Source organism: Trichoderma evansii, assembly GCF_050947405.1.
Source record: "Trichoderma evansii strain SZMC 28006 chromosome Unknown GGI43scaffold_29, whole genome shotgun sequence".
Taxonomy (NCBI): Eukaryota; Fungi; Ascomycota; class Sordariomycetes; order Hypocreales; family Hypocreaceae; genus Trichoderma; species Trichoderma evansii.
In genome coordinates this window covers 287,089-314,687 of record NW_028145177.1, presented here as the reverse complement: position 1 = coordinate 314,687, position 27,599 = coordinate 287,089, and the positions used below count along the sequence as shown (strand labels likewise).

General features: G+C 45.7%; 11 protein-coding genes across 11 annotated transcripts; 7 read left to right on the top strand and 4 right to left on the bottom strand.

Annotated features, from left to right (window-relative positions):
• The first annotated feature begins 1,123 nt into the window (after positions 1 to 1,123).
• Positions 1,124 to 1,939, top strand: GGI43DRAFT_416976 (SET domain-containing protein). Its single transcript, XM_083207358.1, has 2 exons — positions 1,124 to 1,538; positions 1,616 to 1,939. Exons 1-2 carry the CDS (start codon positions 1,159 to 1,161, stop codon positions 1,893 to 1,895), a joined length of 660 nt encoding a protein of 219 aa, XP_083056086.1. The 5' UTR covers positions 1,124 to 1,158; the 3' UTR covers positions 1,896 to 1,939.
• A 1,469-nt stretch (positions 1,940 to 3,408) lies between these two features.
• GGI43DRAFT_430977 (uncharacterized protein) lies at positions 3,409 to 4,053 on the bottom strand (the record flags this gene model as incomplete). The annotated part of the gene is made up of 2 exons (XM_083209356.1): positions 3,613 to 4,053; positions 3,409 to 3,556 (listed from the first exon to the last, which is right to left on the bottom strand). Exons 1-2 carry the CDS (start codon positions 3,807 to 3,809, stop codon positions 3,409 to 3,411), a joined length of 345 nt encoding a protein of 114 aa, XP_083056085.1. The 5' UTR covers positions 3,810 to 4,053.
• A 3,308-nt stretch (positions 4,054 to 7,361) lies between these two features.
• Positions 7,362 to 8,646, top strand: GGI43DRAFT_230815 (uncharacterized protein). Its single transcript, XM_083200512.1, has one exon. It carries the CDS (start codon positions 7,780 to 7,782, stop codon positions 8,623 to 8,625), a length of 846 nt encoding a protein of 281 aa, XP_083056084.1. The 5' UTR covers positions 7,362 to 7,779; the 3' UTR covers positions 8,626 to 8,646.
• Positions 8,647 to 9,146: 500 nt separating this feature from the next.
• GGI43DRAFT_425933 (WD40-repeat-containing domain protein) lies at positions 9,147 to 10,507 on the bottom strand (the record flags this gene model as incomplete). The annotated part of the gene is made up of 2 exons (XM_083208573.1): positions 9,147 to 10,162; positions 10,246 to 10,507. The coding sequence occupies 2 exons, from the start codon at positions 10,505 to 10,507 to the stop codon at positions 9,147 to 9,149; spliced, it is 1,278 nt and encodes a 425-aa protein (XP_083056083.1).
• Positions 10,508 to 10,951: 444 nt separating this feature from the next.
• Positions 10,952 to 12,505, top strand: GGI43DRAFT_230787 (glycoside hydrolase superfamily). Its single transcript, XM_083200511.1, has 3 exons — positions 10,952 to 11,161; positions 11,220 to 11,537; positions 11,599 to 12,505. Exons 1-3 carry the CDS (start codon positions 11,058 to 11,060, stop codon positions 12,365 to 12,367), a joined length of 1,191 nt encoding a protein of 396 aa, XP_083056082.1. The 5' UTR covers positions 10,952 to 11,057; the 3' UTR covers positions 12,368 to 12,505.
• Positions 12,506 to 13,421: 916 nt separating this feature from the next.
• GGI43DRAFT_230775 (PLC-like phosphodiesterase) lies at positions 13,422 to 15,181 on the top strand. The gene has a single exon (XM_083200509.1). It carries the CDS (start codon positions 13,517 to 13,519, stop codon positions 14,768 to 14,770), a length of 1,254 nt encoding a protein of 417 aa, XP_083056081.1. The 5' UTR covers positions 13,422 to 13,516; the 3' UTR covers positions 14,771 to 15,181.
• Positions 14,873 to 16,456, bottom strand: GGI43DRAFT_230780 (Alpha/Beta hydrolase protein). The gene is made up of 2 exons (XM_083200510.1): positions 15,617 to 16,456; positions 14,873 to 15,554 (listed from the first exon to the last, which is right to left on the bottom strand). Exons 1-2 carry the CDS (start codon positions 16,196 to 16,198, stop codon positions 14,976 to 14,978), a joined length of 1,161 nt encoding a protein of 386 aa, XP_083056080.1. The 5' UTR covers positions 16,199 to 16,456; the 3' UTR covers positions 14,873 to 14,975.
• A 429-nt stretch (positions 16,457 to 16,885) lies between these two features.
• On the bottom strand, positions 16,886 to 17,443 carry GGI43DRAFT_388114 (uncharacterized protein; the record flags this gene model as incomplete). The annotated part of the gene is made up of 1 exon (XM_083204022.1): positions 16,886 to 17,443. The coding sequence occupies one exon, from the start codon at positions 17,441 to 17,443 to the stop codon at positions 16,886 to 16,888; it is 558 nt and encodes a 185-aa protein (XP_083056079.1).
• Positions 17,444 to 18,392: 949 nt separating this feature from the next.
• On the top strand, positions 18,393 to 20,233 carry GGI43DRAFT_230691 (Zn(II)2Cys6 transcription factor). Its single transcript, XM_083200508.1, has 4 exons — positions 18,393 to 18,604; positions 18,669 to 19,217; positions 19,278 to 19,573; positions 19,625 to 20,233. Exons 1-4 carry the CDS (start codon positions 18,533 to 18,535, stop codon positions 20,205 to 20,207), a joined length of 1,500 nt encoding a protein of 499 aa, XP_083056078.1. The 5' UTR covers positions 18,393 to 18,532; the 3' UTR covers positions 20,208 to 20,233.
• Positions 20,234 to 20,410: 177 nt separating this feature from the next.
• GGI43DRAFT_425928 (uncharacterized protein) lies at positions 20,411 to 24,146 on the top strand (the record flags this gene model as incomplete). The annotated part of the gene is made up of 8 exons (XM_083208572.1): positions 20,411 to 20,515; positions 21,009 to 21,319; positions 21,371 to 21,511; positions 21,566 to 22,055; positions 22,115 to 22,421; positions 22,476 to 23,386; positions 23,436 to 23,734; positions 23,819 to 24,146. 8 exons carry the CDS (start codon positions 20,411 to 20,413, stop codon positions 24,144 to 24,146), a joined length of 2,892 nt encoding a protein of 963 aa, XP_083056077.1.
• A 724-nt stretch (positions 24,147 to 24,870) lies between these two features.
• GGI43DRAFT_416965 (tryptophan synthase beta subunit-like PLP-dependent enzyme) lies at positions 24,871 to 27,398 on the top strand. The gene is made up of 10 exons (XM_083207357.1): positions 24,871 to 24,973; positions 25,040 to 25,126; positions 25,220 to 25,433; positions 25,487 to 25,558; positions 25,627 to 25,667; positions 25,719 to 25,883; positions 25,946 to 26,201; positions 26,261 to 26,273; positions 26,386 to 26,549; positions 26,603 to 27,398. The coding sequence occupies exons 1-10, from the start codon at positions 24,902 to 24,904 to the stop codon at positions 27,115 to 27,117; spliced, it is 1,599 nt and encodes a 532-aa protein (XP_083056076.1). The 5' UTR covers positions 24,871 to 24,901; the 3' UTR covers positions 27,118 to 27,398.
• Positions 27,399 to 27,599: the final 201 nt, after the last annotated feature.

Genomic DNA, 27,599 nt, shown 5'->3' with positions numbered 1-27,599 from the left:
GTCAAAAGAAAAAGAGAGAGAGAGAACCTTAGAGATAGACACTGCTAAAGATAAAGGGTATGACGCTAGGATCAGCGTATCATGCGGAGCATCTGCAGTAGATGTAGATACTGCCGGCTATTCTGACGAGGGTCTCCCACGCATTCACCCTCCCCTGTTCACTCTGGGGTATTAGTAGATGCGGTCTCTCATCTCATCGGCGAACGCAGCAGTGTCTCAGATGCAGCCCGTAAGAAACATTTGCATCAGTCATGATCCCACCCGACAGCGTTGCATCCATCGAGTCAATAAGACTGCCGCCAGATCATCGCGCTGCGGGGGGGACGCAAAATGAGGCAAGGATTACTGCTCTATCTCTATCTCCAGAGATAAGTCTAGTCTTGCGGGGGGGCCGTGATTGCGGATTACATGGGGCGCTGATAGCAGATAGCAAGCATCTGCGATAAAGACTGGCAATCTCTATGGTTGCTTATGTATTGCTTATTAGTATCATCTCTTCATTTTAGCGTGCAGCTAGCTATTTGCTCCTGCGTACTGTATATGACATCTGCCGATATTGCTTTATTGTCACGATCGAGCTGCCACAAGCACGACTAAGTGGGTCCATCAAGCGCTTCTCTATTGCCATGCCATAGCTTCGTAGCGGCAAACGACTTGATATCCCCGGCTTTTTCTTTTTGTCTAGAACAATGAGGATGTGGCTTTTTGTACTTAATAAAGTTTGTATTGTTCATAGAAGAAATGATAAATATGTAGGACTTTGGGTTCTCTTATTCTCCAGGTAGCTTGCCATGGTGCCTTATAGTTAACAAGCTATCAGTTATTATTTGATACGGAGGATGGCATGTTTCGCACAGCATCAAAAGAGTTTTATAGTATGTTAATATTAACAGTTTCATTTTAATGTAATCATTTTGCTTTGGCCTTTGTCCATTGCAAATATATATGCAGAAGAGGTCTTTGTACTACCTTTTTCTGCCGCTTTGACCGCCCCGAGATCTATTTCCAGGCTTTCTCTTTCCTTCCTCTCCCTTTCCCTTCCTCTTCTCCTTCATCCAATCACTTTCATACTTACATATTTCATAATTCAAATTATGTTCTTTTATCTCAACTCTTTTAGGAAACTCGACGTGGCTTCTCGCTTGTCAACGCTTAACCATGGATTGCCTGTCAGTGATCGCAAACTTGCAAACGGTGGACGAAACATCGCCATCTACAGAGGAAAGTGACAATATATCGATCGAGACTCCAGACAATCATCTCACGCGCAAAGAGTCAGCCGATGCCGAATTCGAAAATGATTTCTTCAGAGTTGGCAAGTCCACCGTTGCTGGCTGGGGAGCATTTGCAACAAGAGATCTTGCAAAAGGAGATGTCATCTTGAGAGAGATTCCTCTATTCGTTTCCACAAACAACGATTTATTTGAGGAATTTTATAAGCTTGACAGCCAAGATATGGATATTGCCCTGAGTCTCCATTCGCATGAGTTTATAAAAGGAGGCACGCCCATGATTCTCGGCATCTGGCATACCAACTGGTAAGCTTGAATACTCTTTCACCATCTCTTCTTACCAATCTGCAAGATCTCAAGGTTGTTAACAAACAAGCATGCAGCTTTTCTGTTGATTGCCATACGGCTGGCTTATACCCAATTGCTGCTCGATTCAACCATGCTTGCTATCCCGAAAACAATGTTGACTACCAGGTAGACCAAGACAACAATCTTATCATGGTAGTACGAGAAGACATTGCTGCTGGGCAAGAACTCACGATTTCATATGGGAAGAATCTGGGCCGACTGCTCCTATACTTGTGCTATGGGTTTAGATGCAGATGTAAACTTTGCGAGGGACAGGCAGATGATGAGATGGCAATCTTTGCTTCGCAGTGGTAACTCGATCTAGCCAGCATCTTATGTATAATCGCTTTTATTTGCACAGCAGGCTCTCTTGCAGTAGACTCAGCAGAGGACTTGACGATAGGAATCATGGTGGCTTGGCCAATGGTAGGGAGCTTTTCGCAAACTCAACAAATAATTATATAATTAGACAAATCAATCTTGCTAATAGAATTCTTTGCTAAAATTACATATTGTGCCTTTGTTTTATCTCTGTTTTTCTCTTGCTATTGCCGCGCATACATTGTTTGGAAGATCCAGATACTAGAAGAAATGGTATTGGGATGTCTGCGTATATAATGCCAGTGACAATATGGAAATATCAGTTATTAGCAACCTGCATTTATAATATTGAAGAGGTCAATTTCATATTAGCCACGAGAATCAATTCAATCAGCAGCTATACCGAGCTTTTAGGCTGTCGGTAAATACGTGTAAGCATGGCCATCTAGATTCAGTGAGATTTAAGTCGCATGTCTGATCGGACCGCGCCGATCAACTGCAGCTAAATTGGCGAGTCATAAATAGATTTCCATGCCAAGCCCACTAAGAAGATGGCGTGATGCGCATGCAATGAGTTAAGAAATTATATTTTCCTTCCTAAAATTCACCGGTGAAACACACAGCGTCACAATGCGGTCTTGAAATAGGGAATAGAAAGTTCAGTTGATGAAACCACCTGTCAGATAAGATGACTAAAGAGAGCCGACTTGAATTACTGCGAACATACTTGAGAAGTTAGAAAATGAGGTCATTCTATTTTTTAGATTTGAATTTGATCTTTTATTTCCAATCGTTGGATCTGAATATATTGGTGCCATTGCCATGATTTATATTGAGAAAACTACAGTCGTGCGTTGTGCGGGTCTAGTTTTTCGGATACATCACTTGTTGTGAAAGGGAAAAATCCAGCATATTTGGACAGATGAGCCTGGCGGCTATTTGAAGATGCAGCATAAGAATGAAGATACTGAATTGCATTAGTTCACAAGACTGCTATCACTATTCCTCTGGGGACACATTAAGATGAGCAAAATAAAATCCAAAGGGGGAGGTTTAGAGTATTAGTCCACATTCAACGTTTTTGCGGAATATATTTGAGAGTAAGAAGAGTAAATAGAGAAAGCAGAGGTAAGCGCTACCTTCTTAATGCAAGACACAAAGCCATCGCAGAGCGGGCAACAGTGAATAATATCATTCAGTGGAACCGGGATTAAATAGTAAGAAAAAAACCTAATGGCTCGTTTATGAATCTCTTTAGTGTTATTACACGCAAACGAAATGGTATTAGAATCCAACATCCATGTATTGTGAATTCTATTTAACTAGCTATATACACATCAAAACGCGTAATGTAAAGTAAACAGGTTTTATCACCAGCCATTTGAACTGGAGTATTAAATAGTCTAGACCGTTTATCGCTTGTTAGTGCATCAGGCTGCTGATGAAGTACCTTGATGAGCTTACGTATTAGAGCTTGGCTACGGCTATAAAAGCCAAATCGCAGCACTTAACCGCTCAGGTCGCAGGGGAGGCCACCACAGCAGTATTCATGGCCAGCACCAAAGGCACCCTGGAAGTCGATGTTGAAGCATCCATCGCTAGTCTGCCAGAGAGAAGCGCTCCAGGTGTAGCCACCAGGGCTAGTTTCAACGAAACTATTTTCAGGTAAGCGATTTTCCCGGCAATCGACGTCATATATTCGTATACTCACCCAAGTTCCTGTCCGTTGTTTGATATATCGCCGTTGTAACCTCTACCCTCATAGGTTGATCCAGTGTCGTAGTCGGTCAGATAGACGTGTAGAATGCCGGGACCCTCGCCACCGGTCTCAAACCACGTACTGACTTGACCATTGAAGGCAGCAACGGAGCCGGTAAGGGCGAGAAGGCTAAAGGTAGAGAACTTCATTTTGTCTTTTGGTATTAAAGATTTGACTTTTAAGATTTGCTTTAGAAGTGATGGCGACGGCTGTTTGTGGTGATGATTTACATGATTTTACATGGAACATGACGATCCTTATATATCTGAACAGTTACGCTGAACAGCGCTCTTGAAAGGTAATACCACCTTCCTTTTCTATAATATTCATTGAAATCTTATGCTTCATCTGCTTATTCGTAAGATTTAAGGTGATAGAATTGTCTAGACTTTGTTGTATAAAACTGAAAATGAAGTCTTCTGCAAAGGACATCGGGCCAACAAACAAGGCTTGGCCCCATAATGCTGGACTAAGACGAGTGCTGACTGTAATTAGTAAATTGCTTAACTGTCCGGTGTAGAGGCTATGCAGCAGGGTAAAGCGCCCGCTATGAAAAAGATCTCAGTATTACCCGTTAGCGCCCGTTTTCGTAGCTAACTGCATATACTTAAGCTCAACCTTATAGCCAGGCCTTAAAAAGCACCCGTGATAGGAGGTGCGGCCGAAAAACCAATACACTTCACAAGTGTTTAGAACGATATGACTGCGGGTTTGCCGAAAGGTGGCGGTCAAAAACCGAAAAGAGCGGCTAGGCGTATCGAGTGAGCGCCGAGTACAATCAATTGTCTAATAAGAAGGAATTTACTTTCACTTGACAGGTAGGAGTCTACTCTCTTTACTACTTAAAGGTAAACCACTTAACTTGATTTTTTGGAGAATTTTGAATTCCACACGTATTATGCATGAGGCAACACTACACCTATTTTTCTCCCATCAGTCATATCAAGTAATAGGTCCAACGGTGAATAGTGGAGATGGTATCCGTATTCTCTGTGGCCACAAGCCAAGGCTTTCCAAATAGAGAAGGTCGGCAAAATAAGAGCTGAAACGTGTATCGTGAACTCGAGAACCAAGTATTCAATATTGTCGTCGCGTATATGCTCGGTTACGGGGTCCAATGAAATTAAAATTGCCTACAAGAGATGGGACAGCCAGCCCATACTTCTGCCTATGGAGTGCGAGTTTGGCATTAATAATGAACGGGAGTTATCCGAGAGATATGGTACAGAAAGGTATATAAGAGCTAATTGCTGTGAGGGTGTGTAAATATATGCAGGCGCAATTTCCTCACGCTTATGTCTGCGTGATGGAGTTTGCATGAAAATTGAAAACCTTCTTATGCATTAGTGTAAACGTTGGAAAGGGCCTCTCAAGAATGCTCAAAACACAAGAGAAAATGGTAGACGTTCATGTGGCTATGCTGGGTATTGTCACAGCTGCTATTGTTTAAGACCATCGTTACATTGCAGCGATTCATCTCCGTGAAGAAACATTGTTGTTACATTCGATCCCAACCAGGGCAGGGAAAGCAAGGAAATTTCCCGCCCCCAACTAGGATGTGCAGAACCTGATAAGCGAGTCGGGCTATTGAAAACAGGCTGTATGCGAGATGAATACGCGCATTTTGGAGTAATACGAACAGTATCAATAAATGCGCCTTTGTATGTGTATATCCATTTCCCTGCTGGCTGTTCCCCCTTTCATTACTACCTCAGCCCTAACGGCTTCTCTGACCAATATACGACTTTCCTAAATCTACAGTATTTCCTAAATGAGCATTTCTTAAGCCACCAGTATTTCCTAAATAGGTATTTCCGAACGAGTCGTACATCCTAATAAGTAATGATCGGCATGTAGTTGGCTGGCTCTTGGCAAGGCGAAAATAATATGTCCGGTTCTCGTAATTGAATTGTGTATAAATTATTCCTGACGTATGACTATATGCGTTCTTACTCTAGATGATGCTCTGGAACATAGGCAATGAGATTTACCCTATACGATGCTCAACGAGTGAAGAATTACATAGCAATGAATCAAAAGAATCAACTCAATCGTATCGTAATGATATGTAATAATGGCTTTTACCTTTATGTTTGGAAAATAATATAGCGGCTACCAGTTTGCATATAATCAACTATCACCTAAAGTAATTGTGTGTGTGCTGTCCACAGCCCCTGCTTCAGCTATTTATAGAATATTATTAAGAACGAACAAGCGTACAGATGCAAATTTTCAAGAGCATATTAGAGGTCAATGTTAAGAGTCGTATTTGAAGTAGTGGGATATGAATTGATGTACTAGTATTTATGATATTGTGCAGTAAAACCAACGACCATATGCGATGGAATAATTATACTGGCTTTTTATGGTATTAAACCAGGCATCGCTTTATTGAATTAGCAACACTCATAGTGACGTCATGTTTTCAGCAATCAATCATGGTGTGAAACAAAATACGATGCGTCACGATCCACCATTAGGGACATGTGGAATGTTGGGGGACACTTGCCCTAGCATCCCTAGAATACGGAAGGAAGGAGGTCAGATGAGAGTATATAGCTCCCCCTCTTCCTAGATCAGAGATACGAATCCAAGCTTCTTTTACCTCGACTTGATGATCCTTGTTTGGTGACATAAGGACCATCCTTGAGGTTGGAGCTTCACTCCTTACGGCTCCCCTTGATCCACCACAAGGAATATACCTTTGGAATAATACCAGGGCCAATTATCAGGGCCAATCGAGCTAATCATGGATGGAGCATTTATGACTTCGTGATTTGGCCCCACCGGATTACCCATGAGCGAACGAGCTACCCCTGGGGATCGCGACTGAGATCATGAGCCACATATAATGACATACTATAAGGCCATTCATGACGACCATTACGATAGCTCAGAGAGCCAGCCATTGACATAGCATTGATATACCAATTTGATTGGTTTCTCATAAACTGAGTTATTAGCTACGTGGCCGAAAACTGGCCCATGAGACCCAACTGCCTTCTCTGCCAAGATAAACCCGACTCGGGGGCATCGCTTGGGAATACACCATATAGACCAGAACGCCACATGATGTTGCAGAAGCCCAGTGTAAAATGAAAGAATCCAATTAGATCCTGTTTACTACGTATTTAAATAAGCAACAGAGATCTATGGTACCAAGTGTACTGCTCGCTGGTAGCTGGACATAGAGTCAAGATAAGCTTACGGAGTATATGCTCCGTATGTTATAATATTTGCCTGTATTCATTGGCAGTCAACTAAGACGCCCTACCTCGGCTGTTATTACCGCGGCTGCAGAGCAGAGACAGCCCTGCAGGTTGTGTCAGATAGGATACGCTACGGGCCGCTCTACCAATAGGGTGGCCAATTCAAGGCCCCTGTTTACTTGCACCGGCGCATTTCCTCTTCTTATACGGAGTACGGAGCAGACAAACCGAGACTCTAATATCCAACTGCCAATGCAGCAATCAACTGGCTACATTTATACATTCCCTACATTCTCAAGTATCCAACTTACCTAAACTCTTAACATATTATAATGTTTGTCCCTTGGAAATAATAGTCTGCTTAGTTGCGTTTCCTCACATAGCTCTACCCATCATAAAGCAGCTATGCTTTATTATGAAACTCTTGCTTTCGCTATTATATCTATGATCACTATGCTCCATTATATAGCCCCATAGCAATTTCATAATAAAAACGATTTAAAAAGCAATGGATCAAATTTCCCACCCCTACTTCAATTTTCGCCACCCCTTACATATAGTCTCATACAGTATCACATATCATCGTCTGAGGCATCTCATTCGCTCCCAACAAGATCGCACTGTCCGTAGATCATCGCCTACTTAGGCTACGGCCCGGAGTTCTGGAATTTTTAAGGGCCTGTCGAAAGCCGCCACATGCATGCTTTAAGGCACTGTCTGTCACCGAATGCTGTTTCTCCGGGAAAGTTATGGAGAATTCAAGAATTCCCATCTTCTCGCCACATTTGTCGATAAATGGGGTCAATAGATGGGGGGAGGGGCAAACTATTTTCCAATAAAAGCATCGCTCTGCTGATATTTTCACAAAGGGAATACGGCCGTTTTCTTCAATCCTCAACCAAAAATAGCCATGACATCTGCTCATAAGGCTGGCAGTCCCACTCAGAAAGCGTCTCGTTCACCAGCCTCTCATACCTCTCACCATTCTCACCATTCTCACCATTCTCACCACTCTCAACACTCTCAACACTCTCAACAGTCTCGCTCTCTTCGTCGGCGTCGTCGCCGTAGCCGTCGCTCGTCTCATTCTGTTGCTGTACAGCCTGAAACGCCTCGAGTCGTGCTCGGCCGCGGCGCCATCGCTCGTCTGCCAACAGAGCTCAACAAGCTTTGTCTTTCTTGTCCACTTATCATCTGCAGCCCGTCTCGCCTTTCACTTGCGAATCGCATCCGCACTCTCTTGCCTAATTTCGACGCCTACATCATAGATTCAGATACGCGCCCCGGCTCGGCCATATTGTTCGGTCGCGACTCTGTAATCAGCGTTGGAGGGCCCCGAGCCGTCGAAATGGCGAGACGAATCAGCTTGAGGATGACCATTCCGCATGTTTGCATCCCGACGACGCATAGCGGGGCGACTGGCGATCTTTCGCCGTGGAGAGATCAGCAGATGGCCTGCGACAGCCCGATGAATTTTGAGGAGGATAGTGATGCATGCGGTGATGGTAAGAACAAGATGTTGCCGACGGTGATCATATACGATGAACGATTCACGGGGAGCCATACACGGCGATTTTCTGCCCCATCAGGAGTCTTTGATGGCACTGACGGCGATGTCGATAACGAAGTTGAAGCCGATACTAGCGCAGCCCATGTTGCTGCCGCTGTTAACAAAACAGATGTAAATGCACCAGAATGGAGATCTGCTAAGAGCAGCACCGCTCAGTGGAGCTATCTCAATCTTCCCGGCGTCTGAAGGATAGCAAATCATCAGCATTTTCATTATCTCCGTTCACCATCAGCATTTGCATCTATACGGACAGTAAGGCGGGCCAAAGCCAGCAGCCTCTTGATCCGATCGATTTGAACGGGCGCGGTCAACACCTGCAAAGCCCCGTCGCAGCATTTGCGCATTCATGAGGCCACCAGATAGTATGGTAAGAAGCGCAATGTAAGTCCGCCAACCTCCCTTCAAATCGAGTAGAACGCATTGCGATAAAGAGCTAGGTACCATTGGCAGTTCATCGCCACATAACGCCTTTTAAGTCAACAGTATCAAACTCAACTTAAGTAGTCAAGATAGAAATAAAGAGTACATAAAAAGAAGAAGAAATGAGCTGGCCTCAAAATGTCATTTGGCCAAGCAATGCCATCATTATATATTATTTGAGTTCAGTTGCCTGCTTCTTAAACACATCCATAGTATCTTAAATAGAGGCATCATGATCCTCTTATATATCTCCGCCTATCCTGAATAAGGCAGAAAAGTATCTGCTCTTAATCCAAGCCGGCAAAGCCCATGATGCCATGGGCGCCCATCGGACCCAGTTTGTGTTGCTGTGCTTCTTTTCGTCTTTTAGCCCTTTGCTTCATCTCCTCAACCCCATCGTCACTATCATCATCGCTGTCACTTTCGGCAGCCCGTTTGCCATTCGGTGCCTCTTCATCGTCCGAATCATCGTCCGAATCATCATCGTCATTCTCACTATCGCTCTGGTCGCCTTGAAGCTCCGATAATTCTTCCCAAACTTTGACTGTTCGACCACCAGCACTGATCAGACGGTTCTCTGAGTCGAATGCCAGTGAGACCACGCCCTCCATGTCGTCGTGCCGCAGATTGAGTGATGTATTCACCTCTCTCCGAACAAGATCAACAATTCTCAGGCTACCGTCGCCAACGCCGCAGACAACCTTCTTGCCCACCCCCAGCTCGCTGGGTATCAGCGCAATTGCGTCTATGCTATCTCCGCCGGCCTTTGGCGGATCCACAATGATGCGCTCTTGCTGGTCATCCCAAGCTCCTTTGTCCCACATGGTCAACACTCCAGATCCAGACCCAACAACCACAATGCCGTTGTTTCGATTCTTCTTGGGCCCCAAACCAGGCACAAAGCAAGAGCTTAGAAGTTCATCCTCTTGGTCTTCGCTTCGCACCAAGACTCCTCGTCGTACATCCGTAACAGCCAGAGTTGTTCCTCCAGTGCTAACCCATTGCTTGGGGAAGCCACTGGTGCTTTCTTCTGTTGGTGGGAGTGGCGTAATCGACGAAACATAGTCGGAATGAGGAAAATGTGTTTGCGCCGGCTTTTTGCCCACAGCGCCATCGCGTAAGTCGAAAATATGTAGAGCTCCAGTGTCGGTTGCCAGGAGGAGGTTCATTGGGTTGAGTACGTGCAGCAGCGCTGGGCCATCGGGTTTAGAGGTATTGGTCGGAATCGCAAGCTTCGAAATCACTTTGCCTGTTGCGGCGTCGTAGTGCTTGATTATGGCATCTGTGCCGGCAGAATATTGGTCTGCGAAGTTGAGTTGTTAGAATTCGTGACCTCAGGTAAAAGTAAGAGAAAGATAGGTTCCTAAGAGCAAAAAGAGCACCCACATTGTCCATCATGGGAATTGGCTAGACAGCGACAGCTTCCCTTGTGTCTTTTGGTGCGCCAGACCGAGTCAATCGTCGATTTCCCATCGCTCAGTACGCTCGCGTCTCCGTCGACGCTATCGTCCGAAGAGCTGCCCGGTGGCAATCGAAATGTTTCGACAACACCGTTGGACAGGCCAACGCTTACTAGAGGTGCTGTTGGGTGCAGCGCGGTGGTGAAAATGTCCGCGTGGAGCGGGAGCGTGCAGGTGTTTTCAAACATGGTTCGTCTAATCGAAGCCGTATCGCTTCAACGACGTAATCGCAGGGTTCCAAGCAAAAGAATTGAAGATGTGGCTGCGGATATTATGTGATACTTTTGTACGAAATCGTTTTCATTACCCAGCAAGCTGAGCGGCAGAGAATAATCACCGCAAGCTCACGTTAGTCTTTGATCAGCTGATGCTTTATTCGAGATTCTACAGTCCAGAAAAAAAAAAGTTAAGCACTGAGAGATTAGATAACCGTATCGATTGAGCTCATGCACTGTGCACTGTACGCATACTGTATAGATGGCTCTTTCCAATACAGCGATTACTTACACTCTTCGCCATGACATGACCATGAAATAGAACTTGGCTCACAAAAAGTATCACTTCAACAGTGGATATTGGGCACTAATCAATCCAGTGTATCTGATGGGTATCGCAGATCCGATCTTCACGCCGCATCACCATTGACTGAAGCACAATTCCAGCAATTAAATGTGACCTGGCCAAGCTAATCAGAACAATTGAGGCGGATTGAACATCGCAATTATCAAAATTCCAACCATGCAGTTGTCAATCATACATATGGTTTTATGGCTGGCTATGATAGCCGGTTCACTTACAGCGGACGCTCACGAAGCTGTCCGGTGTGTCATGTATCTCACAGGGTGAGCTTCTTTTGGTCAGGCCTCTACTTGGCTTACAGAATAGCTAACGATTTCATAGGCAACATGTGGTAGTCCCTTCAGATCATGATCTCGTGGGTTCTATAACACATGTGATACTAGCATTCATGCGCTCTAATGGTTTCAATGTGGACAAAACGCCTACTGAGTTCCCGTTTTTTACAACCGTTGCTGAAACACGGCAGAAGTTCAACGCAAATACTAAGATCATGGTCGCGATTGGTGGTTGGGGGGATTCCGCAGGATTTGAAGAAGCTGCGCGTGACGATTCATCGAGAAAGCGGTGGGCTAACCAAGTAAAGGCCATGGTTGACCTGACAGGAGCTGATGGCATTGACATTGACTGGGAATATCCGGGGTACGTGGATGGTGAATCGCAGTACCCACCGCAGAACAATTTTCATCTGACATAATTCCAGGGGGAATCGTGATGATTATAAACTTATTCCGAATTCTCAGCGGGAATGGGAGATAGAGGCATTTGTGCTTCTTCTTCGAGAACTCCGTTCCGCCTTGGGAGAAGAAAAACTACTCACAATTGCGGTGCCAGCACTAGAACGAGATTTGATGGCTTTCACTAACTCTACTATTCCGTCCATCGTGGATCAGGTTGACTTTATTAGTGTAATGACTTACGATATGATGAACCGACGCGATACCATTGTCAAGCACCATAGTGGCGTGGCTGACTCCTGGGAAGCAATGGAGCGATATATAAACCGCGGGGCCCCTCCGCACAAATTGAACTTCGGACTTGGTTACTATGCCAAATGGTTCATGACTGAGCAATGCGATTTACAGCACCCATTGGGGTGCCGCACTCAACTACTAGAAGACCCCACCAATGGAGCCGACCTTGGCAAGACTGCAGCTTTTAGCTGGCATGATGAGGTTCCCGTAGAACTGGCCAATTCTTTCGAAAAAGCTCATACCCACGGCCGCTACTATGAAGATGGAAGCTACGGATATTGGGATGATGAAGAGAAGAGATGGTGGTCCTACGATACGCCTCTCGCCATCAAAGCTAAAGTCCCTCAGATTCTCGGCGAGCTGCAATTGGGCGGGGTGTTTGCCTGGGGACTGGGAGAGGATGCTCCGCAGTTTATTCACTTGAAGGCAACTATTGATGGCATTCGGGCTTTGCGTGGAGATCAGAGCACACGGGATTCGGTAAAAGATGAACTGTAACAAAACGGCGATAACAAATAATACTAGTTGATTAAGTTGAAGAAGTTGAAGCAACAGCAACCAGACAATCGCACGTGGCCCCGAGACTTCCGTCTAATAGCAGGGAACGGACAGGCTGGTGCTGACAGAATATGCAGAGCTCCAGCTTAATCGGTTGGCTAGCTTGAAAAGCTATGAGCTAGCATTTAACCTTGCAGTTAAGGGTAACCAGAGTTTAAACACGGCTTCGGTATTGTTTTAGTGCAAGCGAGCAAAAGTACTGGAAAGTGCAGTGTAATGCAGTCTGCAGGTCAAGCGAATCATAGACCCAAGTTTGACCACGCAGCAATCGTGACAGATGTTTGTGGGAAGAAATCGTGGAGGCTTGACCTTTTCCTCCTGACCTCATCGACCTTCTCACCGATACTCCGTAAAATGTCTGACGCCATCTCCACTTCTGGTGATATTACGCAGCTGTGCAAGCCACAATGCAACCCCGGCTGGCCCTATGTCTCCTCTTAGCTGTGTTGTTTTCTCGGCCCAGAAGTCTGTAACTGCAGTATCCCTATACTTTCGCGCGGCACCAACTTATTCAATCCCATATCTCACGAGTAGAGAGGTGCACAACAGAAAGTTCCAGCCTCGGTTCGGGAAAGGGGATATATAGTTACAAGATTTTATATCTATCAGTTACCGAAAGCTTTATGTCAGATTATCTCAAGAGAAGATGAAAAGATTCTCAGACACACGCATGTCTCATTATAATGCCAACTATTGAGGCAGGATTCATTGCTTGGCAGCCGGAAGAGATCCGAGTCTTACTTGTATATTTCAGGCCATAGTACCTATATACATAGAGCAGGCATGCGGCTAATCTATTTATCGAGCTCTTTTTCTTACTATATTAAATCTCTACTAGAGCCTTGGCTTCATAATTTTATCCATGGCTGCATACCGTTGTATCCGCTCGCCGTGCAGATTACTGACCTGTTCGGGAGGATGTAGTTTTGCCTAGGGTATATGAATGGCTCTGAGCCCTCTTTCGCCTATCTGTTCCTGATTTCAGTAGCGACTGCTCGATTTTTCAATAAGGTTATTTAGAGAATCGTAACGAGAGGTCTGATTGTAGTCTTCTAGCTCGCTTTCATCCACTATCCATCCCAAGCGAAGATGCATTTCACTACTTCTCTCGTCGCTGCCGTCGGCTTGGCTGCTGTTGATCATGCCTTGGCTAAGCCCTTCCCTGCTCCCGTCGATGGCCTCAAGCCTATGAAGCAGATTGAGCTCGGCCCGAGGCCCTACTATTTGGTTGACAATATGGACGACGGCCCTCTCAAGAGCAAGCTAGAATCATGCAAGGAAATGAAGATGAAGACTTCAGCCTTCTCCATTGCTCACCGAGGCGGCGGTCCTCTTCAGTTCCCCGAGCACTCAAAAGAGTCAAACCTCGCGGGAGCTCGAATGGGCGCCGGTATACTCGAATGCGACGTCGCATTCACCAAAGACCTCGAGCTTGTGTGCCGCCACAGCCAATGCGACCTCCACACTACCACCAACATTGTCAACATCCCGGAGCTAAACAAGAAGTGCACTACGCCGTTCCAGGCGGCAGCTAATGGTAAGCCGGCGAGTGCAAAGTGCTGCACCAGCGACATCACTCTCGCTGAGTTCAAATCTTTGTGCAGCAAGATGGACGGCTTCAATGCCAGTGCCTCTACTCCGCAAGACTACCTTCACGGCACTTTTGGCTGGCGAACTGATCTTTACAATACCTGCGGCACTACTTTATCGCTCAAGGAGCATATTGCCATGACCAAGGCTCTGGGTCTGCAGTTTACACCGGAGCTCAAGACGCCGATGGTCCCTATGCCATTTAATGGCCACTACACGCAGCAGGACTATGCCCAGCAGTTCATTGATACCTTCAAGAAGGCCGGAATTCCACCATCCCGCGTCTGGGCACAGAGTTTTCTCTACGATGATCTGCTCTACTGGTTGAAAGCAGAGCCTCAGTTCGCCAAGCAAGCAATGTACCTTGACGAGATTGCCGACGTTGCTGGCATGGAGGCAGCTACCCATAACCTTACCCAATACAAGGCCGATGGCATTAACATCGTCGCTCCTCCGCTGTCTTATCTCGTAACCAGCCAAGACGGCAAGATTGTCCCCAGCGAATATGCTAAGCGGGCGAATAAGTTGGGCCTCAAGATTATTACTTGGAGCTTGGAGCGTTCGGGCCCCATTGCCGGCGTGCATGCCAACGGCGATTACTACTACTCTTCCATTCAGGATGTCGTGAAGAAGGATGGCGATATCTATAACTTGGTTGATGTGCTGGCGCGACAGGTCGGGGTTTTGGGCATGTTTTCTGATTGGAGCGCCACGGTGACTTACTATGCCAATTGCTTTGGTCTTGGGCTATAGAATGGGATTGATGGTGTATATATACGGCAGAGGACGGTGAAAAAAATAGTTATTGTCTATATATCGAACTGTTCTAAATAAATATGGCGAAAATAGAATTAAGTCAATAGTACAACTGTTTGAAAAGAAAATGAAGAGACTACAAAATTAAGCTACCAGCCTTCAACCCCTCTCACATATCCATCCATATGCTGGTTAGCCCATCTTAGAGGTTGTTGCTTCGCACAATAGTAACATTGGCAAAGTTGTGGGGAATAGCTTGCAGAGGCTGCTTCTTTCCACCGAAGAGGAGATCAAAATATGCCATCAAGATGCCATTCAGATCCTTGTCCAGTTGGTGCGGGTCGATGCTTCCCAACAACTGCTGAATGCCTTGCTTGGCTTCAGCAGAGATGTTCACTGTGCTGAGGAGCATCAAATCGTCCTTGAAAGCACCGTGCTGGGTGTTAGCAATGGCAATCTCCATGCTTTTACCCTTGAGGTGAGGCCAGAACGTGTTCCACGAGGGGTCTTCGGCATCATGACCCTTGCGGCCGGCTAAGATGAAAGGCTTGGTGATGTCGGTGCTCATTATGGGGTCGATCACCATGCCATCGAGGTCGAGGCCGCCGACGACTCGCTTGTCGGAGTGGACGACGGCGGCAGCGGTAGCGCCGCCAAAGGAGTGGCCCCAGATGGCAAGCTGCTTGTAGTTGATCTTGCCAGGAAAATCTGCGAGCAGTGGCTTCATGATCTTTGGGTCCTCGAGCTGGCTGATGATGAAATTAATGTCATCGTTGCGCACCTGTTATTGTTAGATGATTCGATTGCTTTCTTAATTTTCTATGAACAACAGACAACACATACCTTGAGAACTTTCTGAAGGACTGAAAGATTGGAGTCATCGAGGTCGGCACCCTCGATGACTGTTCCATCAGGGAACTGTACGGCAGGCGCATCAAAGGGGTGGTCGACGGAGACGACGACATAGCCATGGCTGGCCAGAGATCGAGCCATGGCACTGTAAATAAGTCTCGACTCTCCGAATCCAGGATCAAAGAGGATAAAAGGATACTCCTTGTTCTTGTTGGAAGCCTGACCGCAAGGGGAGAGCTTTTTAAGGTCACAAAACTCCATCTCGAAGGCATTGTAAAAATTCTCTGGAATGCCAACCTGAGCGGCTTGCTGCCCGTAAGAGGCTGCCACAGGAGGGGTCATATACGGCAATGTCACTGTAGGACATGATCGTCTTGATATGTCGACTGGCATGTACAGAGAGACCAAAAGGCGGCGAGATTTAGATTTGCCTGTTGGATCCAAAGGATCAGCCCGGCTTGTATCAGTCAGAGGCTGCTCTTTCATGGCCACAGCATAGGGACCAGTAGGGCCGGGAACAAGAATGGCTCCTGAGACGGAGAAAAATAGGGAAATTGGTGTGAGAAGACGCATCGTGCCGGCTTCAGGTGATAGGGATTAGTCAAGTAAACTTGAACGCGAGACTTTTTAATAAGAAGTTCCAAAATTGGGAAGAGATGAGGTGAGTTGAATTCGTGAATAGAGACTTTGGATAGCAGAGGGTGATAGCTGGTAATTTATAAATCTATCTTTTAACCTCGTTTCATCCTCTAGAGGTACATTACGGCTTCATTCCACAGCCAAGCCGTATAAGTCTTTAAGAGCCATTCCCAAATAGTATACATTGCCACGAGGGCCACGAAGCTCAAATAACTAGCTTCGAAGGGTGATTGGTTGAGAGTGCAAGGCTCGACTCCCCTTTGCAGCTGCGCAGGATTCTTCGTGTATAGTTTGACATGGCGCAGCTGCGAACCGAAATCTGCGATTGCGAATGCCAAACCTTGCGTAGCCGCAGTAGGCATGGCGTCGCCATATGATTTCCATTTTGGGCAAAGCATGATGATGTCGGCAGATCCGCACTAGCAGGATGGAGTCCAAGTAGGGAGGTTTATGCGCACACACGCTATTCAAGGCCTGGCCTGCGTTAAAGCAGATACCCCACTAGCGGGAGGTCAATCAACCAGTCAATCGAGTAGTAATAAATGCTTGTCCAGCCTAGATATGATGCCGCCTCAGGTGCTTTCAACATTGCGTCCAGACACTGTGTTCTTCTTGCCTTGTTCAATTTTTCTTGGGCTTGTGGTTATTAATAAAGGCCTCGGTGGAAGCATAGAATTGGCCTTCGCGCAGTTTACGTTGGATAAAGAAGATGTCGGCCTCAGTGATGCTGACGGTGGGGCGTTCGTTGCATATTTCACGAGCAATGTTACTCGGCGTTGCTCCCTCAGCCTGCAGCCGCGTCTCAACCAGCTGGAACAGATCCTGGATGCCAAAGGGCCGGGGCACTTTGTTCTGCAGCTCCTCGATCTCGGCGGGCTCGTGGTTGTGCTGGCACGAGCGCGCAGAAATAATGTAGTCGGCCATGCGAGTGCGGCGCGCGACGATGAAGAAGAATGGACAGTCGGTCTTTCTGGTCGAGGTGATGTATTTGTTGCGGCTCAAGTGATATTGGCGGTAGATGCCACTGTGCCGACACCGCACTTCGCCACGTACCACGACGCCATTGCGGCGGTTGACCCGCTCCTTGATGGTAATGAAGCCCTGCGAGTACTCGACCCTCTGGATGGCGTCGTAGGCCTCTTCAAACGAGAGAAACGTCTGCCCGATGAGAGAGGCCATGGCAGCTACGATGACGATATAGGAGGAGGCGGAGAGACAATGGGCAAGGCAGACGCAGTGGCAGTGGCAGTGGCAGTGGCAAATGCAAATGCAGAAGCAGAAGCAGAAATAGAAGCTAGGGAAGCGAGAAATTGGCCTAAGCAAGCGAGGACAATGCGGAGAATGGAAAGGCGTGGAGTCCAAGACGCGATTTCTTGTTTACGAAGCGATTTGCAGCAGATAACGCCACGTGATGAAGTTGTGTGGAGGAGGTCGTCTGGAAGTTGCAAAAAGGTGGGGAAATGGCCGCATGTGGCTTAGCGGTGCTTAAACATTGTGTGCGCGTGCGCTAGTAAGAGATGACTAATCACTCTCCATACATACAAGCGAGATTGAGAATGAAGCTGCTATTCGGTGAGCGCGCAGATACCATTTGATACATGTATTCAGTGAATTTATATATAGCTCGATTATTTAGCTTCTTTAATTTATGTTAAGAAATTAAAATGTCATATAGCTTTTTGATAAGCAAAAGCGTGATTGTTTAGAAGTATCATTACAGAGCTATGAGATCGGGTGGCTGCGTTCACGTTGTATCCTGAGCATCAACACAACCAGGTTTTATCATAAGTATCTACCCGGTAATATCTGTCACTATCTCGTAGCAATTTAATGCTCTATTCTTACTTACGAATAAATCTTCGCCAATATTAAGCACCACCAGCATAAGAGAGCAATGGAAATTCGTTGTATAGGGTATGTAATCACGGAATACATTGAGGTGCGGCGTACTTTCGTCGCAAAGTGTCTCGCCGAGCACGCTGACTCACTGGCAATCGCTAAAATGCAGCGCCACAGCGCTTTAGACTCCGCTACAAACTCGAGAGCGGGTTAAATCCAGCACTTGCACCCAATTCAGTAACAGCCCCGTCAACTCGGATCTCAGGTAAACGACGTAGATTACCATTTTACGTGTCTGCCTGCCCCTGATAGCATCTCGCTTGACCTGTCTCATTCACATTATCCAGCCTCAAATGGCTAGATTATCATAAACGACATAGCTAGCTCACATCTCCTTCAACTATTATATATATATTCTGTCAGCGCAACATGTTTATTGGGCCCTTTGACAGCCGCAAGAAGCGTTCGCGTTGCCAAGCATGCTCAGCGAGCCATCTAAAAGTGACAGAACTCTCTTATCCTTTATCTGGGAATCTTGTATAACGCTAATGCTTGTGTATGTCAGTGTTCTGGACAAGCTCCCTGCAGCAATTGTGAGCGCCGGCACATAACCTGCATATTTGGGTCCACCACTCAAAAGGGAAGTTCTAATATCATCTTGGTTGAAAGAGGAGAGCAAAAGACTCCCGCTACCTTCAAGCCCTATATTAGAACAAGACAGAAGCAGTCTCCCTCAAGCAGTGGGAGCTCAATAGTTTCTTCTCCATCGAGGCTTACGGATAATGCCCTTTCGTTTCTATATTATTTTGATGTTTTTGCCAGGCGAAACAATTTTTCGGGGAAAGCGCACATATTTTCTGATGAGTTGAAGCAACTCTCCGGGCTTCATTCTAGCTCATATCTCATGGATGCCATGCTATCCATCGGTGCAATACAAGCAGTCAAATTAAATGCATCCGACGTCCCTTCACGAAATGAATGCTTGACGACTGCCCTTGGGCACTACTCGAAATCCATAATAGGGCTGCGTGATTCTATCAACAGCCCTCACAAACGAGATGATAGCCGACAGAACACGATACTGTGGACAACGCTCTTGCTTGGCTTATTTGAAGTAAGAACATATTTAGTACTTGCCAATTTGCTTTGATAAAGATAAACTGACCTTGGCTAGCTCATAAATGACGAGACTGGCAATGGTTGGCAGCAACACATGACCCATGGAACGGCAAAGGCTCTTGAAGCTAGTGGTCCAATAAACTGTCGGACAGGCCCAAGCCGAAGGTTCTTTGTTCAAGCGCGGATTTTCGAAGTATCACGTACTATTCTAGAAAATGAATCTACCTTCCTCACACAGCCCGAATGGATGGATCTCTCTCGGCGCATGTGGACCGGCGAGCATGGGGATGAGTGGCACCCTTTGGACTCTTTGCTTGATATCATGGTTACAGTATCCAAATTGAGAGTTCGGTTAGTAGCGTTTTAACATACTACATGCACCTTTTGGCTCACAATTCTTAGGACAGTAGATTTTATCGAGATGCAAGAAGAATGCGCTAATGAGGAGCTCATTTCAAGAGGCCAATCTATATGTTCCGATGCTTGCACACTGAAAGAAGCCTTGAGTAGTTGGTATGCATCATATGCTCAGTCAGAAAATAAACTGGTTACCTACACTATGGTCGAAGAAAACGATAGCATGCTACTCTCAAGAATATTCTTCGCCGCTATCAGTATTTATTTGTCAGGAATATTCGACTATGAAATCATGCATTGGCATAATATTGGTCTCATACCGCCAACACTGGACGAAGAAACAGTCCAAATGCATACGAATGCGATACTCCGACTCTCGAACCTTGCTCTTGATACCACTAATCTCTCGCCTGTGCTTTTCTTGTTCCCTCTACGGATAGCAGGAGCTAGATCTAGAACACAATGGCAACGAGACTTCATAACGAAATTAGTGGCTAGGATTGGAAGCGGGTTTGCTGTGGCGACTGCTATTTTAACGGAACTAAGCTATATCTGGGAAATATTTGGTCTTGAAGAGACACCCTACAAACCTGAAGAATTTGAGATGACTTATGATACATTAAGGTAGTCGCTGATATTCTATACGATGTAGACGGAATATACCCACCCAAGCGAGAAATCATAGTATAACCCTGTAGCAGGATATGCTTGCCGTGCAAGCTTTGATGTAGCGAAAGACCTGTGCACATAAAGTGATTTTACTCAAACTGTTTGCATATATCCTGATCGTTATCGAAATAAACACTATAGGTTTCTGTGGCATTCGGTTCAATGTCGTCACCAGGAGAAGAATACAATTGTTTCTGGCGCAAAGAAGACCATCTGCTTGGAAGTCAAGATGCGCCTGAAACTTGGTATCCTGTTTCATTATCGCGAGTGCGGTGACGACGCCCTTTTGAGACAGTGGAGTCTTTTTGAGAGGGCCTGCCGTAAATAGGAGACTAAAGTAATGTTTAACAATATATGTAGACTAAACAAAGTCTCAGTGAAGCCAGTTTGAGAAGGGGGCAAGTTTTGGGGCGATCTATGGAGCACACATGTACATATATGACTGGAGCTCTCTAACCAGACCCATGGGCTCCTATCTATCCTAATCCTCCTCTCTAGAATTGGAGAATCTCAGCAGTAGAGAGTGTGCTAATTATAGAAGAAAAGTGCACAACCAACACTCCCATTTCCTCTTTTGATTGGCGTCGTATCCCTGTGATTTGTGATTACGGCTGGCTCAACCCCGCCTTTCGGGCGGCGCTTCTGCTTCGCCGCAATGATGATAATTTGTACGCACCAGTGATACGAGACTTGGAGTGTTTCCCCTCTCCTCGACGTACTGTAACGCCTTCAGTGTTTATTCAAATGCCCTTTACAAAAGAAGCGCAAAGCTTATGAAAATCTTAGAAGAAAGTGTGATATTAAAGTTATTGACGACCTTCCTCGCGACAGCTGGCCTCAGTCTCAACACGACATATTTCGATCAATAAAACAGCTGGCAAACATTAAGTACGACGAGTATGATGTTCAGCAAGATCCAGATAGATCTACGGCTCCATGGAAGCAGGAAGCTAAAAGCCAGGCGAGGAGGCTTATTGAGAAGGCCAAAGATTGCGTCTGTCGCAACGAAGCAACATGGAGATTTGCTTGTGAACCTCTTGTCTTCAGTCGCTTGACCGCTGAAATAGCTTGGTAGTTACACTATACTAGGGTATTGGCTGTTCCTGCTGACCTTTATTCAAGTACAATCTGCCGCAAAAGGGTTTGGAGGTCTGAAGTTGAAGCCAAACTGGAACCGGAACACAGCTCAGCTGGAAATCTAATAACCCGCCAAAAGAAAAGAGAAATTTGCCGTTGCCCTCGAGCATCGCGGCCAACTGATCAGTCTGTTACATCTCTTACTACTGAGGAAAGCTGCAACTAATCGAAACCCAATAGAGAAGAAAGAATCGGCCTCAGCAAACATTTTATTGATCGAGCAGAAGAAACGGTTAATTATCCACCTCAACTCGAGAAAGATCTGGACGATATTAAGCGCCCTGACCGCATCTATGGGTTACGACGCACAAGAAATTTTGAGAATCTCTTGTTTACCCAGCTGAATGATGACGAATTTGTAGGAGATCTTTTGCCAAATCGTCCTGTTTCCACCCTTGGTGAAGAACTCTTGTTCCCCTTTTTAGTTGTGGAAGCAAAGAAGGCAGCTTCTGAAGACTGGGATTCTATCTGCCTGCAAACTGCGTTTCCGATATATACTTTCTTGAGCTTTCAGCAGGAACTCCAAAAAGCGACAGCATCTCGGTCCAGATGGATCTCTGGACCTCTTGTATGGTTCTTTGCGAGTAGAGGGGAAGAGTGGCGACTGTATACTGCATATCCGCATCAAAAAGATCCAACGCTGCCTTTATCTCAAGCTCATCATACTACTGTGAGTCTGACTACGACACTGCATAGTTTCCCTGATAGCAATAGCTGATCATAAACTAGAAGATCGTTCTGATGTGGCATGGTAGCATAACTACCTGTGACAATGCCCTACAACTGCTTTTACTGGTGGATTACATATGCGATTGGTCACGCGACATATACCGTCCTGCCATACTCATGGAACTGAGGATTTTAGCCAGCGCTGATACCGATATTGCCACGGTGATAACAGACACTGACATATTCTCATCAAGAGAGCGATTTGTACCCCTAATTCGTCAAGGCACTGAGGAAGCAGACCCAGACTCTCGGCTCGATGAAAACGAGATTTTTTCTTCGTTTCAGCAACTTGACAATCGCTACGGTGGTGTTCGCCACGTCTCTATAATCCAATAGAGATTTTTATGCATTTATATCACAGCTGATAACATCCAAACATTTCTTATGTCAATGAACGAGAATATTAGAAGAGTCTTTACGCGGAGAATCCTGAGCCTGTTTGGCTCTGGTACCAAATTTTCGAATTGTCTCTTAACTGGTGATGCCCTAAACGGTATCGAGAATACATGGTCTGGCCATTCACGATTGGGCATGCCATTTCACGTTAATCAAACCAAGTTGCATACAATCTTTCAGCTCAACTACTACATGTCGACCGAATGGGAGCAGGTTCGCGATCTTTCTTTAATATCTGTCTCCGAAGATGCTTTTGATGCACTTATCTTCGGGTCAGGATTAAAAGCCGGAAGAGGCAAAGCAAAGCAACCAAACCATTCAGCCTGTAATCCAGACGCTGTTATTGACGGTCTTCGACAGATTCGGAACAGCTCTGCTCGAGAAAACTTATTGGCAGCAATTTCCCGAGTCTCATGCTACGTAAGCACCGATGACTCTGATAGGCAATCCCGATATAACCTCTTGACCGATTGCGAACCAACAATCTGGGAGCTTGTCAATTGCACCTACAAAGCTCACAAGATGGGCGAATTGGAACCCGATGAACCATTTCTTCGCATTTCAAAGCAGAGAAATATACAACAAACAGATTCTGCAGATCAAGGACTTTTCAAATTCAAGGAGATCCTAAAGGTGTCTCCACAGGCGGGCGTCCTCATTCATGGCTTTGGCCATCACTTGGAAAAGAAAGGGGTTTCAACCTCACTTTGTCTCTACCTCTTCCGACCATCGACGGAGCCACCGAGTGCGATGGATATTGGACATGTCATTAAAGAGACGTTTGAAAATTTTGATGTGTACCACACAACGAGAAATAATGGAAACTTGAACCTGAGAGATCAGAAGGACGCAAATAGAATATGGAATCTTGAAAATGTCTACGGATTGCATTTTTCCTACCGCTATGGCAGGCAGCTTCTTACAGTGGGTCAAATACTTGCAGTGTCCTATTCCGACAAGACAGGGCTCTCCGAGAGGACCTAATGACTCTGGGAGGTGCATATTCACTAGGAACTATATTCCATGGCACGACCCACGGCTCATAATTGCTAATTTTGGGATCGATACAAAAAAGAAATATGTCATGGAGGTGGTGGCTGGGGAAGCCAGAGCATGGTCTCGAATCGCAATCAAGAGACAAGAAGAAGGGATCGATTGCTGTACGATTTGTGCTGGGACAAAAGAAGTGTCTTCTGATATATTGGACGACGAAGATTACATGGCGTAGCTCGATGACCCCTACGACGAGGACGATTACAGTGACGACCCTGAATCCTTCACAAAAACTATGTGCGTGCCATGTCGAAGAGATGTTGATTTAGATGGTGAACATGGACATCAGCCTTGGTTTCAGCTACTGGTTATTAGTGGGAATGGTATGGGTATGGATGCCCTCTTTAATTCGGAAAATATTGATCCACAGACCGAGGGCTACGATATGAGAACACCACCATCGTCCATCAACTACTTTCGTCGAATGATTGGGGGGGAGCTAGACTTTGACATGCCGGATGCCGCAGCGATATTGGAGGGGTCGCTAGATGTGGATAGTGGTGCAGATGAGCGGGACATGCTTAGTTTTGAGGACCAGGCCGAATCATCTTCAAGTGGCCAATTGCCCTCTCAGGATACTTGAAAAAGCGAAGGATAGATTAACAGACGTTTGGTAAAAGGGTAAAGGAGATATGGCCTGTACAATAATCTCTTCATCTTTTAGCAGAGCCATGCAAATGAGCCATGGGTATCTCAAGATCTCTGTAGATAATGGATGGTTTCCTTGCCAACATTTAGCCATGCAACCTTAAAAGAAAAATAATGAAAAAGCTTACTGAGCCAACGCTGAACTTTGACTATTTTTGCCGAGTTAAACTTTATTAATAAAGCCTTTTACTTACGCGGCTTTGTTTTATTTTATTTTCTTTCAATTATTTACTTTGGTACTTTTTCTTTCTATTTCGTATTCGCTGAGGCTAATTAAAGCAGCTGGTTATGCAGCTATACTATGTAGGTAGATTTGACGAGTAGCGTGAGATCGAAGTGAAAGAATATCATCTTGGGAACGGGTTTACCTTAAATAAATTAGTTAAGATGGATGTTTAATAAGTGAAATGACCCCTGCTAATTATTGTTCGGGTAGGTTGGAATCTAAGAAAAGATTTTATACCTCCTCGTCGCAAATCTTGTAAATAACCCATCTTGTAAATAGCGCCTACAGGCTTTAATATAGCGCAACCTAGCTTTTATCGGCGCCAGTGACTGTTCAAACTCTATCCGGTTTCGGCCGGCCGATTTATCCTCCGGCAGCTGTCGTTAAAACCTACCCACCTTAGATCGGAGGGGCAATTGATTGCATCTCTAGACAAACATCAACGCTGTAAAAGTTGCGAAAAGATGGCCGGCGCAGAGAACAGGACTCATACCGAGTCGCAAGTCTATCTCTCTACCAGAGGCGGCGACTACGATGTTGGTTTTCCTTTTTTCTGTCTCTTTATCAGTCAATGACCGTCACGACGTGCTAACCTTTCGAAGTTGTCATTCGAGACCGTGGTCCTCAAGGGACTCGCAGCTGACGGGGGTCTATTCCTGCCTCATCAGATTCCAACCGCAGACAAATGGGTATGTGTGCAACAATGCGATTTTCCATGTCGCAATATGTGATCGTGTATATTATAATTGTGTCTGTGAGGCAATTGCTAAGACAGACTTCAGCGCGAGTGGAAAGATCTCTCCTACCCCGAGCTAGCCTTTGAGATTCTCAGCCTCTACATCTCGCGATCCGAGATCCCCGCAGACGATCTGAAAGCCATCATCGATCGAAGCTATTCTACCTTCCGCTCGAAAGATGTCGCCCCGCTGGTGCATCTAGAGAACAATCTATATCTACTTGAGCTGTTCCACGGCCCAAGCTACTCCTTCAAAGACTGTATGCTCCACGAATACGGATAGGGTAACATCATTGATCTGACACTTTTTAAGGCGCACTGCAATTTTTGGGCAATCTTTTTGAATACTTCCTCGTTCGAAAGAACCAGGGCAAAGAAGGAAAAGGTAGGCTTATAGATGGAGAGATCTCTGGTCCAATCGGGTCGAGTGCGTGCATGCTGACTAGCCAGTAGACAGGCACCATTTGACTGTTGTGGGCGCAACCAGCGGTGATGTAAGCTCGCCCTCGCCATTTTATAAGAAAATAGTTCTAACACATATACAGACTGGATCTGCTGCCATTTACGGTTTGAAGGGCAAGAAGGATGTTTCCGTCTTCATCCTGCATCCTAAGGGCCGCATTAGCCCCATCCAGGAGTTACAGATGACAACTTGCACAGATGCAAATGTGCACAACCTTGCCATTGAAGGAACTTTTGACGACTGCCAAGTGAGTATCGAACATACTTGGAAGAAATAGAAAAATATAGCCACAAGCTAACAATACGACAGGATATCGTCAAAGCCATGTTTGGCGATGCCGATGCAAACGAGGCCTTGCAGCTCGGTGCCGTCAACTCGATCAACTTTTCGAGAATCCTCGCTCAAATCGTCTACTACTTCTACTCATACTTCTCACTCGCCAGACAATCTTCTTCTTTCAACGTTGGAGATGAGGTCAGATTTGTGACCCCCACCGGAAACTTTGGCAATATCCTCGCCGGATACTTTGCAAAGCAGATGGGCCTTCCAGTGGCCAAGCTTGTCGGTATGTTTCCTTCACTAGTCCTCAAGACTGAAAATCAAATCTAACTCGTATGTAATTAGTGGCAACGAATGAGTAAGTGGCCGAGCTTAAGATAGAAATTTTGGTTGTCTCATTCATCTGAATAACGACGATACTCGTATGAATGCTGTTTCAGGACCAACATTTACTAACGCTATCGCTGTAGGAACGACATCTTGCATCGTTTTTGGGAGACTGGCCGATATGTGAAGAGTCCTGTCCAGGACGAGAGCAGCTCAAAAGCCGAAAACTGCAAGGAAACTTTGAGCCCAGCTATGGATATCTTGGTCTCCAGTAACTTTGAGAGATTAATGTGGTTCCTGGCTAGGGGTAGGCTCTCTTACTCGGCCCGATTTCTTCAGCTAAAGCTAACTCTTATATAGATTTTGCTGCAACTGTTGGCATGGATGAGGAGTTTAACAGAAAGCAAGCTGGACAAGAAGTCTCTGCTTGGTACAAGTCGCTGAAAACCACGGGCGGTTTCGGACCTGTGCATGACGACATCATGGAGAACGGACGCCGTACATTTGAGAGCGAGCGTGTAAGCGATGCACAGACTGTGGAGACGATCAAGGCCAGCTACAAAAAGATCAGCTACGTCCTGGATCCTCATTCGGCTGTCGGAGTCACGGCATCAGAGAGATCTATTGCACGTACCGACTCAAACGCACACCACATCTCGCTCTCAACAGCCCACCCTGCGAAATTCTCAGATGTCGTCACCAAGGCCTTGGCAGACGAGCCTAAATTCAACTTTGAGGAGCAGGTGCTTCCTGATGAGTTCAAGGCTCTCTCAACGAAGGAGAAGCGCGTCACACTTGTGGAGAACTCATGGGAGAAGGTGCGAGAGCTTGTTAAGAGCCAGGTTGAGAAGGACCTCAAGGCTGAGAGCAATTAATTTGGAAAAAAGTACATAAAAGTTTTAGTCGCGTCACATAATGCTACTGCATACCTAGATCATCAATTTGGTTAGAAAAAAATTCATCTTCACTTGGGGGCTCATTGCCAGCTGATTAAAGCGTAGTATTGCCGACTTTAGCATTGCCAGGGAAATGAAATAACGCTTGACAAAAGCATAGTTTGAAATTAGTAAAAAGATCTAGCCTATGGTAACGAAAGATAATGAATATGGGTAATGGGTAAAATTGATATCGTAACATAGGGAGTTGCATCTATTGCGCACACGTAAATCATTTCACATGGCCGGCTGCAAGTCAATAGATACAGCTACGTTAAGACTTCAAAACCAAGAGCAGTCATTCAAACGGCCAAATGCCACGTAACTTTCAGCCCTTGATTTTATCTGATCCGTGATATGCCCAGATTTGTAAAATTCACGTAGCATACAAGCCTGAAATAAAGCATCGGAACGGAACAGGC